The following is a 14,601-nucleotide window of genomic DNA, read 5'->3' on the forward strand; positions in this document are numbered from 1 at the left end:
ACTGGCCTCCAACCTCCCCTTACAGCCAGTCCAACGCACACCTGCGAAAAAAACTACTGGCCTCCAACCTCCCCTCACAGCCAGTCCAACGCACTCCTTCAAGCCAAATCTACTAACTTCCAAACTCCCCTCAGAGCCGATCCAATACACACCTTCGGAAAAAGACTACTGGCCTCCAACCTCCCCTCACAGCCAAACCAACACATGCTTGAGAAAAAAAGGCTACCAGCCTCCAAATTCCCCTCACAGCTGGTTCAACACAAGCCTGAGAAATAAAGTCTACCAGCCCCCAACTTCCCCTCACAGCTGGTCTAACGCAATCCTGCGGAAAAAGACTACTGGCCTCCAACCTCCCCTCATAGCCAGTCCAACACACGCCCTCGAACAAAGTCTACCAGCCTCCAAAATCTCCTCACAGCTGGTCTAACACAATCCTGCAGAAAAAGACTACTGGCCTCCAACCTCCCCTCATAGCCAGTCCAACACATGCCCTCGAACAAAGTCTACCGGCCTCCAACCTCCCCTCACAGCCGGTCCAACGCACACCTGCGAAAAAAACTACTGGCCTCCAACCTCCCCTCACAGCCAGTCTAACGCACTCCTTCAAGCCAAGTCTACTAACTTCCAAACTCCCCTCAGAGCCGATCCAATGTGCTCCTTCGGAAAAAGACTACTGGCCTCCAACCTCCCCTCACAGCCAATCCAACACACGCTTGAGAGAAAAAGGCTACCAGCCTCCAACCTTCCCCTCACAGCTGGTCCAACACATGCCTGAGAAATAAAGTCTACAAGCCCCCAACCTCCCCTCACAGCTGGTCTAACACAATTCTGCGGAAAAAGACTACTGGCCTCCAACCTCCCCTCATAGCCAGTCCAACACACGCCTTCGAACAAAGTCTACCAGCCTCCAACCTCCCCTCACAGCCGGTCCAACGCACACCTGCGGAAAAAACTACTGGCCTCCAACCTCCCCAAATAGCCAGTCCAACACACGCCTTCGAACAAAGTCTACCAGCCTCCAACCTCCCCTCACAGCCGGTCCAACGCACACCTGCGGAAAAAACTACTGGCCTCCAACCTTCCCTCACAGCTAGTGCAATACATGCAAGGGGGCTTCCAGGTTCCCGATTAGCCCCCCACAACCACAGGCCACAGTTGTGGGAAAGAGGCCCTTGTCCCCATCAATGTGGGGACAAGGTGCTTTTACTGCATGACTTGATAAAATAACTCATGCAGTATTTTAGTAGCGTTTTTTAGCGAATTCACTTTTTTTTTTTTAAATGCTGTGCGGTATCCTACTACATACTCGGATGCGGTAAGATACCGCTTAGTGAATTGTGCCCACTGTCTCCAACCTCCTGTTGCAGCCAGTCTGTTGTTCTTAGATGACTGGGGGTTCTTTTGCAGGGGGAGCTGATAGCACCTGTGGTCTTTGTATTTCTCCCCGTCTGCTGCTGGTAAATCAGAACCCTCAATGAAGCTCCTTATCCTCTTCTATAAACTGATCTTCCTGCTCCTCATTGGAAGAAGGTATGATTTCTTCCATCTCCATCTTTATCTTCATGGTAAATGGTGGACTCACTTCGGCAGCATCCATTTTCAGCCAGTCTACCTCCCAGAAAAATGGGTGGCTTCTCAGATCTTTAACACGTCTCTGTCTTTTGTCGGGGCATTTGCATAAGAGCTGTAAAAATATACAAAAATAGGTTAGCTATTTTACAAAAGGCAATAACAATGAAATTCTACTTTTATAATAATAAAAGAATATCTATTTTTTGCATGCTATAGGTGGTGTTTACTTACTTTATCCCCTATGAGGTCCTGGAGATCCATACTGAAGTCAATGGGAAAACTTGGATGATGGTTGCAGATGGAGTTTTTGAGCACCTTGCTGACTCTGATGGGCGATGAGTTGGTGTCCGAGTCAGTCTCCGAGCTGGTGTTCGAGTCGCTCTTTGAGCTGGTGTCCGAGTCGCTCTTCGAGCTGGTGTCCGAGCCGCTCTCCGAGCTGGTGTCCGAGCCGCTCTCCGAGCTGGTGTCCGAGTCGCTCTCCGAGCTGGTGTCCGAGTCGCTCTCCGAGCTGGTGTCTAAGTTGTTATCTGGGCGGTCGAATGGATGATTTCCAGTCGCCATCTCGAAGACTATAACTCCAAGGGAGAAATAGTCAACGGCATAATTATATTGAAGACCTAAGTAGATCTGTGGAAATATCAAAAAGAATGGTCAATACTGATTACTGACAAGAATACTACTTAAAGTGTTACTAAACCCAGGACTCTGCATTCACTATATCTGGTCTCCCACAGTACCCAGAACATGGAAGTGGAATTATTTTAGTAGATATAAACTGCTAAATCCCTTTTCTCATCAGCAGTTAGAGCAGTCTTGTGACTTCTCTCAGTGTCCAGCAGAGCACTAGTTAAAGCTTGTAGGAAGAGTTTTCATAACTCCTGACCTCTGTCTGGACAGTGCTGATTAGCCCTGTGCTGATCACATACACTCTCCCAATAAAATAAAAAAACCTCTCTTGCAATGCACACCAAACTGAGCATGTGCAATGTCTCTCCACACAATATGCCTTATCAGCATATAAGAGAGGGACACTGGAAGAAGGGGAGGATCAGAGAAGTCAGGCTCAAACAGCCTTTTTACACAAGACAGAGGATTAACCTTTTAGGTTCCAAAGTGAGTATAACAAGCATGTTTTACTGTATATACAGACTGATTTTACTGTTGTGGGTTTAGTAACACTTTAATACTGAATATTACTATAGTAATAATATATTTGTAATAGTATTACTGAATACTGTCAAGAAGACAGGAAAACAAAAATGATCTAATACTTACTTCTGGAGCAACGTACAGTGGAGTGCCGTACCAGTCTGTCAGGGTCCGGGACATGCCCACACCCATTGCTGATAAGCCAAAGTCGGCGATTCTCACATGTCCAACGCTATCCAGCAGAATGTTTTCCGGTTTCAGATCCCGGTGTACAATCCCCTGGCCATGAAGGAACTCCAGACCGCAAATGATCTCCGCAGTGAGGAATCTGATGGAGAGAGAGAAAAGATTGATATGAAGCATTTTATTATAATCTAAGCCAAAGCCAATAAAATATTGATGATAACACTTCAATGGTCAGATATAGTCAGGTATCCTTTGCTATAACTAAATTATGTTGAAAGAAAATATTATCAGTAAGGACAGAATTTAGCACAATACTGTACATAGAAGTGTTTTATACTGGTATTTGAAATCGCCGATGAATTGGTAGCAAATAGGCTTTGCAAATTTTCACTATTTTTTTGTGATAGTAAAAGGTGTCCAAATACGACTGAATGTGATTGTACAGTCTCTCTTAAAGTGTATGTAAGACCAAAACAAAAAGCAAGGTAAAAAAAGCTTTCCTGCTCCATCCAAAACTACAAAAAATGTTCTACATTTACAAACTAACTTTATCAAAAATGATGTTGTACAAGGACTTGTTAGATATAAATCGAATTGATTCTTTGATAGGCCCCCATACAATATGATAGCTGGTAAAGCTGAGAAGAGATGGGTTAAAGGTTGCCCAATCAGATGGAAAGTTGAAGGCTTCCACTGGATGATGAATTGACCAGTAACGGATGGATTGGATATAACAGTATGTATATGGACAACATCTGTAGGTGCACGCTTACAGATCATTCTCAGAGTAAGACAGATTGTCCAGAATCAGTCTCACTAGACGTTTTCTGAGATATATCCGGTGCCTGGGATGTCTGCTCATTGTATATGTATAGGGAGAGCCTAGAAAGGACAGATTTACTGAATATCAGACTTTCCCACCGCAATCTCGTGTCTAGTACAAGCCTACACTTTGATGTGATCTATGTACAGTACTAGGTTCTACCTCTATCCTCATGATCATGGTACCCTGTTGTCTTACCTATGTTGTATCTAGAACAAGTCTACACATTGATGTGCTCTATCTACAGTACTAAGTTCTACATCCCTATAATCATGTGACCCTATTGTGTTACCTATCTTGTATCTAGAACAAGTCTACCCTATTATCTTACCTATCTTGTTTCTAGAACACGTCTACACACTGCTGTGATCTATCTACAGTTCTATGTTCTACCCCCATCACTATTATCATGGCACTCCTATTGACTTACCTTGTTGTCTCAATATCTACTGGTTTGCGTTGTTCCAAGAAGTGATCCAGGTCTCCACCACTCAGGTATTCCATGACGAAGCATACATGATCCTGCACAGAGGAAAGAAAGATTGAGGTTATAGAAATGATTTGCTCCGTGAATCCCTATTCATCTTTGTAGGTTGTGAGAGGTAGGTGTCACTTATAGCAGTATCCCGAGAGGATAACCATTTAACAGCGACCTCTGCCACATAATAAGTAGAGGATGGAGTTACTTACTTCTGTCACCATAACATCATATACATGAGTGCAGAAAGGGCTGGCATGAACTTTCTTCATTATTTGGCTCTCCTTAAGGAGATCTTCAAACTTGTTGTCTTTCTTATTCTGGATTTTGACAGCCATCAGCTTATCAGTGGAGATTTGTGATGCCAAAACCACCTGGAGGGGAAAGAGGGAAAGAAAATTAGAGCTGACAATTGGTGAAGTTTATTCACATTGAATATGTCATTTATGGGTGCACAGTAATGGCTAGAATCACTAAAATTGCATTTTATTCATCACAGGGTCTACATTGGTGAAACTGCTCAAATTCCAGGGCCTTCTCTCACTCCTGTCTGGAGTCTCACTTATCCCGCTGCACAGAGATATAAGTCAATGAAGAAAAGTGAGACCCCCTATTCCACCACAACCCATTGCTTCATGAAAAAGCCATTGTCCTTACAACTACATTTCACCACCCGGATTACTTCTGTGTTATATACTTGGAAGCCCAATTAAACTTTCAGCTGAAATCAGCAAAATACATTGCAGATGCAACAAAGCAAAATATGCGCAATAAAAGTCTTTTCATGGTTTTTAATCGAAAAGCAGCCACAACCTGAATACAAAAGCCTGTGTCCTGCCAGCATGCTTCAGAGTGGGACTTTTGCTCTCTGTGGGGATCTCTGTGCAGAGGTTCAGCAAATGCCTTTCTTAATCAGAGTCCAGGGCTCTCCAGTCAGCATGGAGCAAGAACTTTGCTGATTGGAGAGCATTAGCTCTGACTCATCAATGGGGCATGTCAAACTACTGTAGAGAGACCACTGCTTCCTAATTGAAAGCAAGGACCCCTCTCTAGCACATGATGGCGGGAACAGGCTTTTCTACTTTGGCTTTAGCTGCTATCGAAAAAAACTTGTAAAGCCTTTTTGTTTGGTGCACCTGGAATGTATTTAGCTGAATGAAATGGAAAGAATAATTGGACTAGTGTATGTCCAACTCTGTAACAGCCACAAAGACCGAAAAAAAGGTTTTTCTTTAGTAGAGTGGGGGTGGGGGGTGTCCTTACATTTTCCATCACTTCCTGTCTGGTGAAACCATTGTCAGTAGTACAGGAAGTGAGGGGAAATCTCTCTAATGCAGCCTTGGAGTGATAAAACCCGACAAAGGTTCTAATCTTCAGCCGCTCTATCTGATGATTTTAAATCCAAGAAAAGATCCAACAACTTACCTTTCCAAAACATCCCTGTCCGAGGAGGTGAAGGACTTCGTAGCCTTCCAACTCTGGGATAGGTTCCACAGTGCTGGTGGACTGATCACTGTCACATTCTGGTGGAATCTCAATGTGGACATCAGTTTCTGATTGAGTCTCAATGTAAACATCACATTTTGATGGAGTCTCAATGTGGATGTCACATTCTGGTGGAGCCTCAATGTGGATGTCACATTCTGGCGAAGCCTCAACGTGAACATCACGTTCTGGCGAAGCCTCAACGTCACCGTCACATTCTGGCGAAGCCTCAACGTGAACGTCACATTCTGGCGAAGCCTCAACGTGAACGTCACATTCTGGCGAAGCCTCAACGTGAACGTCACATTCTGGCAAAGCCTCAACGTGAACGTCATGTTCTGGTGAAGCCTCAATGTGAACGTCACATTCTGGTGAAGCCTCAATGTGAACGTCACGTTTTGGCAGAATCTCAACGTGAACGTCACATTCTGGCGAAGTCTCAATGTGAACGTCATGTTCTGGTGGAATCTCAACATGAACGTCACATTCTGGTGAAGTCTCAATGTGAACGTCATGTTCTGGTAGAATCTCAACATGAACGTCACATTCTGGTGAAGTCTCAATGTGAACGTCATGTTCTGGTGGAATCTCAACATGAACGTCACATTCTGGCGAAGTCTCAAAGTGAAGATCACACTCTGGTGGACTCTCGGTGTGGACATCATGTTCTGGTGTAACCTCAACATGAATGTCACACTCCGGTGGAGTCTCAATGTGGATTTCACATTTGGTCTCGCTCACTGGGGCAGTCCTGCTGTGTGAGCGGTGTCTGCAGTAAATACCGGCTGCATCTGCAATAAAAAAAGAGGAATAGAGATTAGCACATTCCCCTACATTTCATATATTTTTCTTTATGCAACATAAAATTATAGATAGAAAAGTTCAAAACACACTAGGGTCGTTGGTTCGAATCCCAACCATGTCACCACCTGCCTGGAGTTTGCATGTTCTCCCTGTATCTGCGTGGGTTTCCTACGGGTATTCCGGTTTCCTCCCACACTCCAAAGACATGCTGGTAGGTTAATTGGTTCCTATCTAAATTGGCCCGTGTATGTGTATGTATGAACGTCAGTTAGGGACCTTAGATTGTACGCTCCCTGAAGGTTAGGGACTGATGTGAATGTACAATATATATATATACATGTAAGAGCGCTGCGTAAATTGGCCGCGTGATATATAAATATCCGTAATTAAAAAAAACTCAATTTCCAGGGACAATAAATAAATCTGACATGACAGGGACACGGGGATGACTATTGCTGGCCTTCAGCTACATACAGTATACAGCGCTAGGTTTCAGCAGCAGGATGGGGACTTCCCACTACCAGGACAAAATCCAGTCGGTCTGAGTGCTGCTCAGCCAATCACAGGAAGCCTTGCATTCAGGGCTGGGAGGAGGGAGGGGCCGAGTTGGCTCCTGCCATGGCAGAGTGTTAAGGGGGGGCGCACTGGCGACTTTGCCGCTTGTGCCGCTCCTCACTGACAGGAGTTATTTCCTCCAATCACAAGAAGAGCGGCCAGCTTCTGCTGGGGAGAGGATTCTGATGTATTCCTCCCTCCAGCCAGTAGGGGGAGATGGAGAGCCTGCACTGAGACTAACTGCAGTCTCAAGGGTTCTCTGCTGAGTAGTGAGGGCACACTGCATTCTGGTTGGCTCTCCCCTTGTCATGTGACTTGTCCCATATCCAGAGATGGGAAGAAGACATCTCCAGCCTGGTAACTGTGAGTACAACTGGAGGGGGGAGGGGGCAACTGAGAGCTAGAGCTCCCTTCTCCTCCACATACCCCCCCACCTCCCCCCAGCTCTCCTCATACCCCCCCCCCCCCACACCTCTCCTCAGACCCCCACACCCCCCCTCTCCTCAGAACCATCACACAGAGCAGGGAAGGAGGACATGTTTGTTTGTGTGATGTCACTTCCTCGCCCCAGTCACACCAATCAGAGGGACACAAGCTGTTGTTGTTGTTGTTGTTGTATGGGGCGCAGAGGACAGCTCAGTGATTGGAAACATTTGATTTACTATTTGCTTCTCTACATATGAAATCCTCTGCAGATTGGGGGTTACAATTCTAATGTGGGCGGGGCTTGTATTGGTCCCATAGACTTTGTGATCTGTACCCTAATAAATGGACGAGGTGCTGCAGATTGGAGGCTTTTCTGTGTTTCTATATATTGGAGCTTGGCTGATCTCCATTGTCTGCTCTGCACCTGAAGGACTAAGTGCCATGCTGGGTGTGTGCTGTCCTGACCTGTATATATATATATATGGGTGTGTACATATGGGAATGGGGAGGAGCAAATCAATGTCCCCGCCCACTTGTATGAATAAATATCACAATACTTACCATTCCAATCGTCCGTCTTCTGGTGTGGGCCACAAACATGGCAGCCGACACCAAAGCATCCAACGACGACTCTGAAGCAGCGGCGTACAAAAGCGCGAGCCCTCTTCATGGGGGGCTTTCTGATTGGGGGATCTGCAAGCTGTTCAATGATACCTCCTTCCATCGCTGGCCTTCCTCTGATTGGTTCCTGTTTGGTGGGATTCGCAGAAACAACTGTTTTACGCTGAAATAGTTTCATTAATAAAAATAACAAAACAGGCGTAAAACGGGCTTAAGGCAGGCAAGAATGAAACCGCAATCAGAACTGATCAAATGAAATCTGAGCCAATGAAATAGCTGGAAAAATTCACAGGAGCAAAGATGACACGTGTGCACTGTTCAAAGAACGAGTAGCAACTGAGGGGACTCTGCTGAGTGACTCCTGATACCAGGGCAGCCAATGACATCACAGCCAATGACATCACAGCTGATGACATCACAGCTTGGCACTCAGCCAAGATTTTTCTTAAAGGGGCCACGTCCTAATTTCTCCTTGTGAATTCAGCCTGTAGGCTCAGTATACAGGATGGCCCCTTTAAGAGAAATGTTGGGTTTTTTATTGATATGACAGTTATTTTGATGGAGATTTAACCCTTCCAGTCCCATGGCTCAAATAAAGGTCATTATTCCTATGATAACACTGTGAATTGAGCCTTATCACTGAATAGAAAGCCGTCCTGCACAGCAAATCTTTTCATTTCTGTCTCACATTTATTTTATTATTATTTATTTATTTTGTTTTGATTTTTTTTGTATCTTTTATAATTTATTACCAAACAAAATGGACTTTTTTATTTTTTCTAATGCTTCTGGTATTTGTTTAGCATTCTCAAACCTCTGCTGATGTCATGTTTCAATCATTCGTTCTCTCTTGCTGGCAGCTGGTGCGGGCATTTCAAGTCTGCCTGATTTTAACTTTCAGCTGGTATGTGGGGGATGATGGAGACTTTAAAAGGGGGTGCAACAGATTACAGATGAGGCTCAGTGGGGGAGGGATGTCCAGAGACACAGGCAACTGCCACTGCCAGAGAAGGGGAGGAGTGAGCGCTCAGATATTCATGTTTATGATGGTTATGATCATATTAACCATTCAGTGCTGGGCAGTTTTTATTTGTTTTTCTCATTTTTCTCTCAGTATTTTATTTTATTATTATTTATATATTTATTTTGTCTTGATTTTTGTTTTGGATCTTTTATTCTATCATTTATTACGAAACAAAATAGATTTTTTTTATTTTTTTCTAATGCTTCTGGTATTTGTTTAGCATTCTCAAACCTCTGCTGATGTCATGTTTCAATCATTCATTCTTTCTTGCTGGCAGCTGGTGCAGGCATTTCAAGTCTGCCTGATTTTAACTTTCAGCTGGTAAGCGGGGGATGATGGGGACTTAATCTAAAAGGGGGTGCAACAGATTACACATGAGGATCGGCGGGGGAGGGGGGAGAGGTGTCAATAGACACAAGCAACTGCAACTGCCAGAGAAGGGGAGGGGTGAGCGCTCAGATATTCATGTTTATGATCACATTAACCCTTTCACTGCTGGACAGTTTTTTTTTTCTTTTTCCGTCTTTCTTTTTTTCTCATTTTTGTCTCGGTATTTTCTCTCTCTTGCTGGCAGCTGGTGCAGGCATTTCCAGTCTTCCTGATTTTAACTTACAGCTGGTAAGCAGGGGATGATGGGGACTTAAGCTAGGTTCCCACCTGTGCAGGTTGCATTTCAGCCATTTCTGCATTGCGTTTTTGATGCTTTTTTTCCATTTTTTTTTTCTTTTTCTTGTTGCTAGGCAGATTTAAAACGCAAAACGCATCAAAAATGGAATACATGCAATACACTTTCTGGCAGCTGGTGCAGGCATTACCAGTCTTCCTGATTTTAACTTTCAGCTGGTAAGCAGGGAATGGCCCCCATTCACAGTGCTGCATCACATTCATTGCACCTTTTTCATGTTTTTTTTGCTGCATTGTTTGAACAACAGCAAATGATTGAAGTGAATGGGCTTCCTCTGTGCAACAAAACATGCCAAAAAGAGACTCCCGGACCTTTTCCGGCATGGAGCTTTGTGCTTTTTATAGCGCATTTGACGTGTGACGTGCACCGCAAGCGCAATGCGCGTTTTTCATACTTTCTGGGAATGCGTGCAAAAAAGTGCGTGCGTTCTCACAATGCACAGATGTGAATGGTGCCGTATTCGAAAAGGGGGTGCAGCAGATTATGTGGGGGGGGGGTGTAGTGATATCTACAGACATGAGGAACTGCAACTGCCAGAGAGGGGGAGGGGTGAGAGCTCAGATATTCATTTTAATTATAATTTTGACCCTTTCACTGCTGGACTTAAATTTTTTCTGCACACGTGATAAATTCTCATTTTTGTCCCTGAAGCACTGAATAGTATAGTATACTATATACTATAGTAATAGTAAAAGTCATTAAGGCCGCAGTCACACCAGGCACATGCCAAAAGCACATTGTTGTTTAGCTTTTTTTGGTGACACACATTGGGCAGCATATGGATTCTGCAATTGGGTGCCATTCATTGTGAATGGAGCCGGGCCCTCTGATCCCTCCGGTATTCATTTGTATTGTGATTGTACTGTGTGCCCTTATGGTATAAAGCACTGCGTAATCTGTTGTCACTATACAAATCCTGTATAATAATAATAATGGCCCCCTAAACACACTAAACAAATGCCTGTTTTGTTGCAGGAATGGGAAAAAAAAAATGCTATTCAAAAACACACCAAAGCCGACCCCAGAGAAGGGTACAGGAGCTACTGGGGGCACTTTTATTACCATGAGAGGACTGCCCTACATGGCGTGCCAAAAACGCACAAATAAAAACCCACGCACAAAACACACGAGGCTCCCATGTCGGTCAGAAGTGAAGGCAATCTTACTTGTGCCTGATTATACTTACAATTGATGGGGGTTATATGTCTCCATACTAATGGAAGCAGGGCCAGGACAAGGAAGGGTCACATGACCCGGGCACTGTGTGTGTGTGTGTGGGGGGGGGGGGGGGCACAGCTGACAGATGCAGTCTCCTCTTCTAGCACCTCCCCCAGAACACTATTCTGCTCCGCCCATTTCTCAGAATAAGTTCTCTTATCTTCTTTCATATACCAAGAGACTAGGTGAGTCTCCTCCCACATATTGTCCCTGGCTCCACCTCCTACACAGGATCATAGAACCTGCACTATAACAATGGACCGCCCACACGTCCAGGTCCACATTAGCAGCAGTTATTGGTTGACCGCCATCCCTAGCAATCAATGACATCACGTGTGTGCTGTGTGTCCTGCTGTACTTTCCTCCTCCCACCTCCTGCCTGTCAGACTACAGAGACATCTCAGAGAGGTACACTGAGCTCTGTGATAAGACAACTGGTCTATGGAGGCTCTGTGATGGGGCAAGTAATCTATGGGGACACTGTGATGGGGCAAGTAATCTATGGGGACACTGTGACGGGGCAAGTAATCTATGGGGACACTGTGATGGGGCAAGTAATCTATGGGGACACTGTGATGGGGCAAGTAATCTATGGGGACACTGTGATGGGGCAAGTAATTTATGGGGACGCTGTGACGGGGCAAATAATCTATGGGGACACTGTGACGGGGCAAGTAATCTATGGGGACGCTGTGATGGGGCAAGTAATCTATGGGGACACTGTGATGGGGCAAGTAATCTATGGGGACACTGTGATGGGGCAAGTAATTTATGGGGACACTGTGACGGGGCAAATAATCTATGGGGACACTGTGACGGGGCAAGTAATCTATGGGGACACTGTGATGGGGCAGCTGGTCTATGGGGGCATTGTGACGGGGCAAGTAATCTATGGGGACACTGTGACGGGGCAAGTAATCTATGGGGACACTGTGATGGGGCAAGTAATCTATGGGGACACTGTGATGGGGCAAGTAATCTATGGGGACACTGTGATGGGGCAAGTCATTTATGGGGACACTGTGATGGGGCAAATAATCTATGGGGACACTGTGACGGGGCAAGTAATCTATGGAGACACTGTGATGGGGCAGCTGGTCTATGGGGGCACTGTGATGGGGCAAATAATCTATGGGGACACTGTGACGGGGCAAGTAATCTATGGGGACACTGTGACGGGGCAAATAATCTCTGGGGACACTGTGACGGGGCAAGTATTCTATGGGGACACTGTGATGGGGAAAGTAATCTATGGGGACACTGATGGGGCACCTTGTCTTTGGGGGCACTGTGATGAGGCAAGTAATCTATGGGGGCATGCTGATGGGGCAACCACTCTTTGGGGGTACTGTGATGGGGCAACTAACATGTGGAGCCTTCTGATGAGGCAACTGATCTACAAGGACACTGTGATGATGGAGAATGGTCTATGGGGACACTAATCTGTAGGGGTATAGTGATGGGGCAATTAATCTATGAGGGGCCTGAGCTGGAGTAAATGATTTATTGGGACACTGCAATGGGACAGCTAATCTATGGGGCACTCTGATGGGGCAATTAATCTATGGGGGAAACTTATCTGTGGGGACATTGTGATGGGGCAAATGGTCTATAAGGAAACTGTGCTGGGGCAGTTAATATTTGGGGCAGTTGATTTATGGGACACTGATGGGGGCATTTGATTATATGAAATGTGGATGTGATTGGCCTACTTTTATGTTTTATTATAAAGTTATTTACTTGTCTTACATGTTATTTCTGTTACAGATTGTTGTTTCTGGAAGGCCAGAATAAAATGGCAGCCAGTAAAGGAGCTCAGATTCAGGGAGATCACAGGAAGGAGGAGATGAATGACCAGAAGGCAGAATCCAGGGCTCAGAGAAGGCCGGTCACCATGAACAGCTCAAAGGCCAAAACCCCACTGGAAGCTCTGAGGATCAGCACCAAGCAGTTGCCCCAGGAGGAGGTAAAACCTGATCTATGAACAATGTCTTTGCTACAAGTCAGCCTCCAGTCTGGCCTGCTGATACTCCAGATTATGCTCCAGTTTGGTCCACTTACACTTCAGTTCATTCACCATTATAGTTGGACAACATTACAGGTCATCTGTAATGACCATTCTCCCAATACTCCAGGCCTCCCTCTGGCCCAGTCTACAAATACTACATATTACAAGTTAGCAGGTCCATTGATAGGGGGTACAGGCAGTACTTACCATTGGGTCAGCGGGGGAGGGGGACCAACAGAGGCTGCCTGTGGGTAGGTGTCCAGGTCAGGTAGGCTGTCCAGTTCCACCCTAATTTCCTATGGCAATGCAGCCTAGCCCTGTCATCTGAAGTCAAGCATTTTCTCCCTTTCACATCATGGCTCCACACAGCCACCAGCGATCCATGCAGCCAGCCAATCACAGCTCCCCTCCAATGGCTGCTGCAGGATAGACAAGCGGGGTGTGCTGTGCTGGACTATCTTTCTACCATATACTGTACTTGTTACTACTGTCTAGACCTGAGCAAGCACTAAGGGCCCGTTCACACAGCAATGGATGGCTGTCACACACAAACCACAGGGCTCTAGTGTGCAGCAGCTGTCCGTTCTGGCTGCAGGGAGTCAGCGGTAGAGGGAGGTGGGCTTTCTTCCTGGGGTGCATACTGCCCTAAATGTAAGTACCACTTGGTGCATCGTCATGTTTCAGGGCTAAACGCCTAGTGTATGTGTATGGATTGGTTTTGTTGGATTGTTTTTCTATAGAACACTATATATACAGTATGTCCCAATACACCTCAAGAATGTATCCTTCCCATATAACTAACTATATAGGAAATGATGAGTGATCTATTGTCATAGAATGTTCTGTATATCACTCCACAGTGGGGATATGGCAGGTTCTCATTTAAAGTAAAACTATAGACAAAGCTTTTTTTTTTTCATTTTGGATAGAGTAAGGGGGTTATGGCCCCTGTCAGTTTATTTTTGCCCTCTTTGTCCCAATTTAGAGATTTACTTTCACTTCCTGACCCACAGCCAAAACAGGAAGTGAGAGGAAATCCCTGCAAATTAAGGGAATTTCTTGGGGACCTCAAGGTCACCAGAACTAGTGTCCCCATTGGAAAATTCTTCCTCTGGCTCACAGATCAGTCTAGGGGTTTCTTTTTGTTTTGTTTTTTTTATTAGGGAACAATGAACTTGGAAAGGGGTAGAGAGCTTGGGAAACCCCGGAACTGCAACACTTGTACAACCTGAGCACTGCTTAACTTCTGATTGCTCTGAACAACTGTATTGCACAACTGCCGGCTGTACTGCACAACATGTGGATGTGCTTTCACAAAGTAAAGTCCCATAGGATCTCTAAGCTGTCTGTGACCTGTACTCTTCCCAGGGTCTCAGAGCACCACACTGTCACACTTGTAGCCCTGAGGATGAATAAAGTATTCTGAATGTGAATACTCATGTAGCCACAGGATCATAGGTTGCCTCCTGCCGATATCCACGGGGCTCTTCCTAGTGAGGGAGATGTAGACTCACACCGCCTCTGGACAGCTTTGGCTCTTGATACAGATTCATTGCTCTACTCATTC

The 14,601-nt window shown here is 45.4% G+C and overlaps 1 protein-coding gene across 1 annotated transcript; it reads right to left on the reverse strand.

Moving 5' to 3' along the window:
- Window positions 1–1,381: 1,381 nt before the first annotated feature.
- Window positions 1,382–4,234, reverse strand: LOC149463856 (protein kinase C theta type-like). Its single transcript, XM_089674694.1, is given in 4 exon segments — window positions 1,382–1,684; window positions 1,804–2,199; window positions 2,848–3,049; window positions 4,161–4,234. Coding segments are annotated over 4 exon segments (975 nt in total).
- Between the last annotated feature and the right edge of the window lie 10,367 nt (window positions 4,235–14,601).

Source organism: Staurois parvus, unplaced genomic scaffold (assembly GCF_062004578.1).
Source record: "Staurois parvus isolate SC_StPar_1 unplaced genomic scaffold, SC_StPar_1.0 ptg000151l, whole genome shotgun sequence".
Lineage (NCBI taxonomy): Eukaryota > Metazoa > Chordata > Amphibia > Anura > Ranidae > Staurois > Staurois parvus.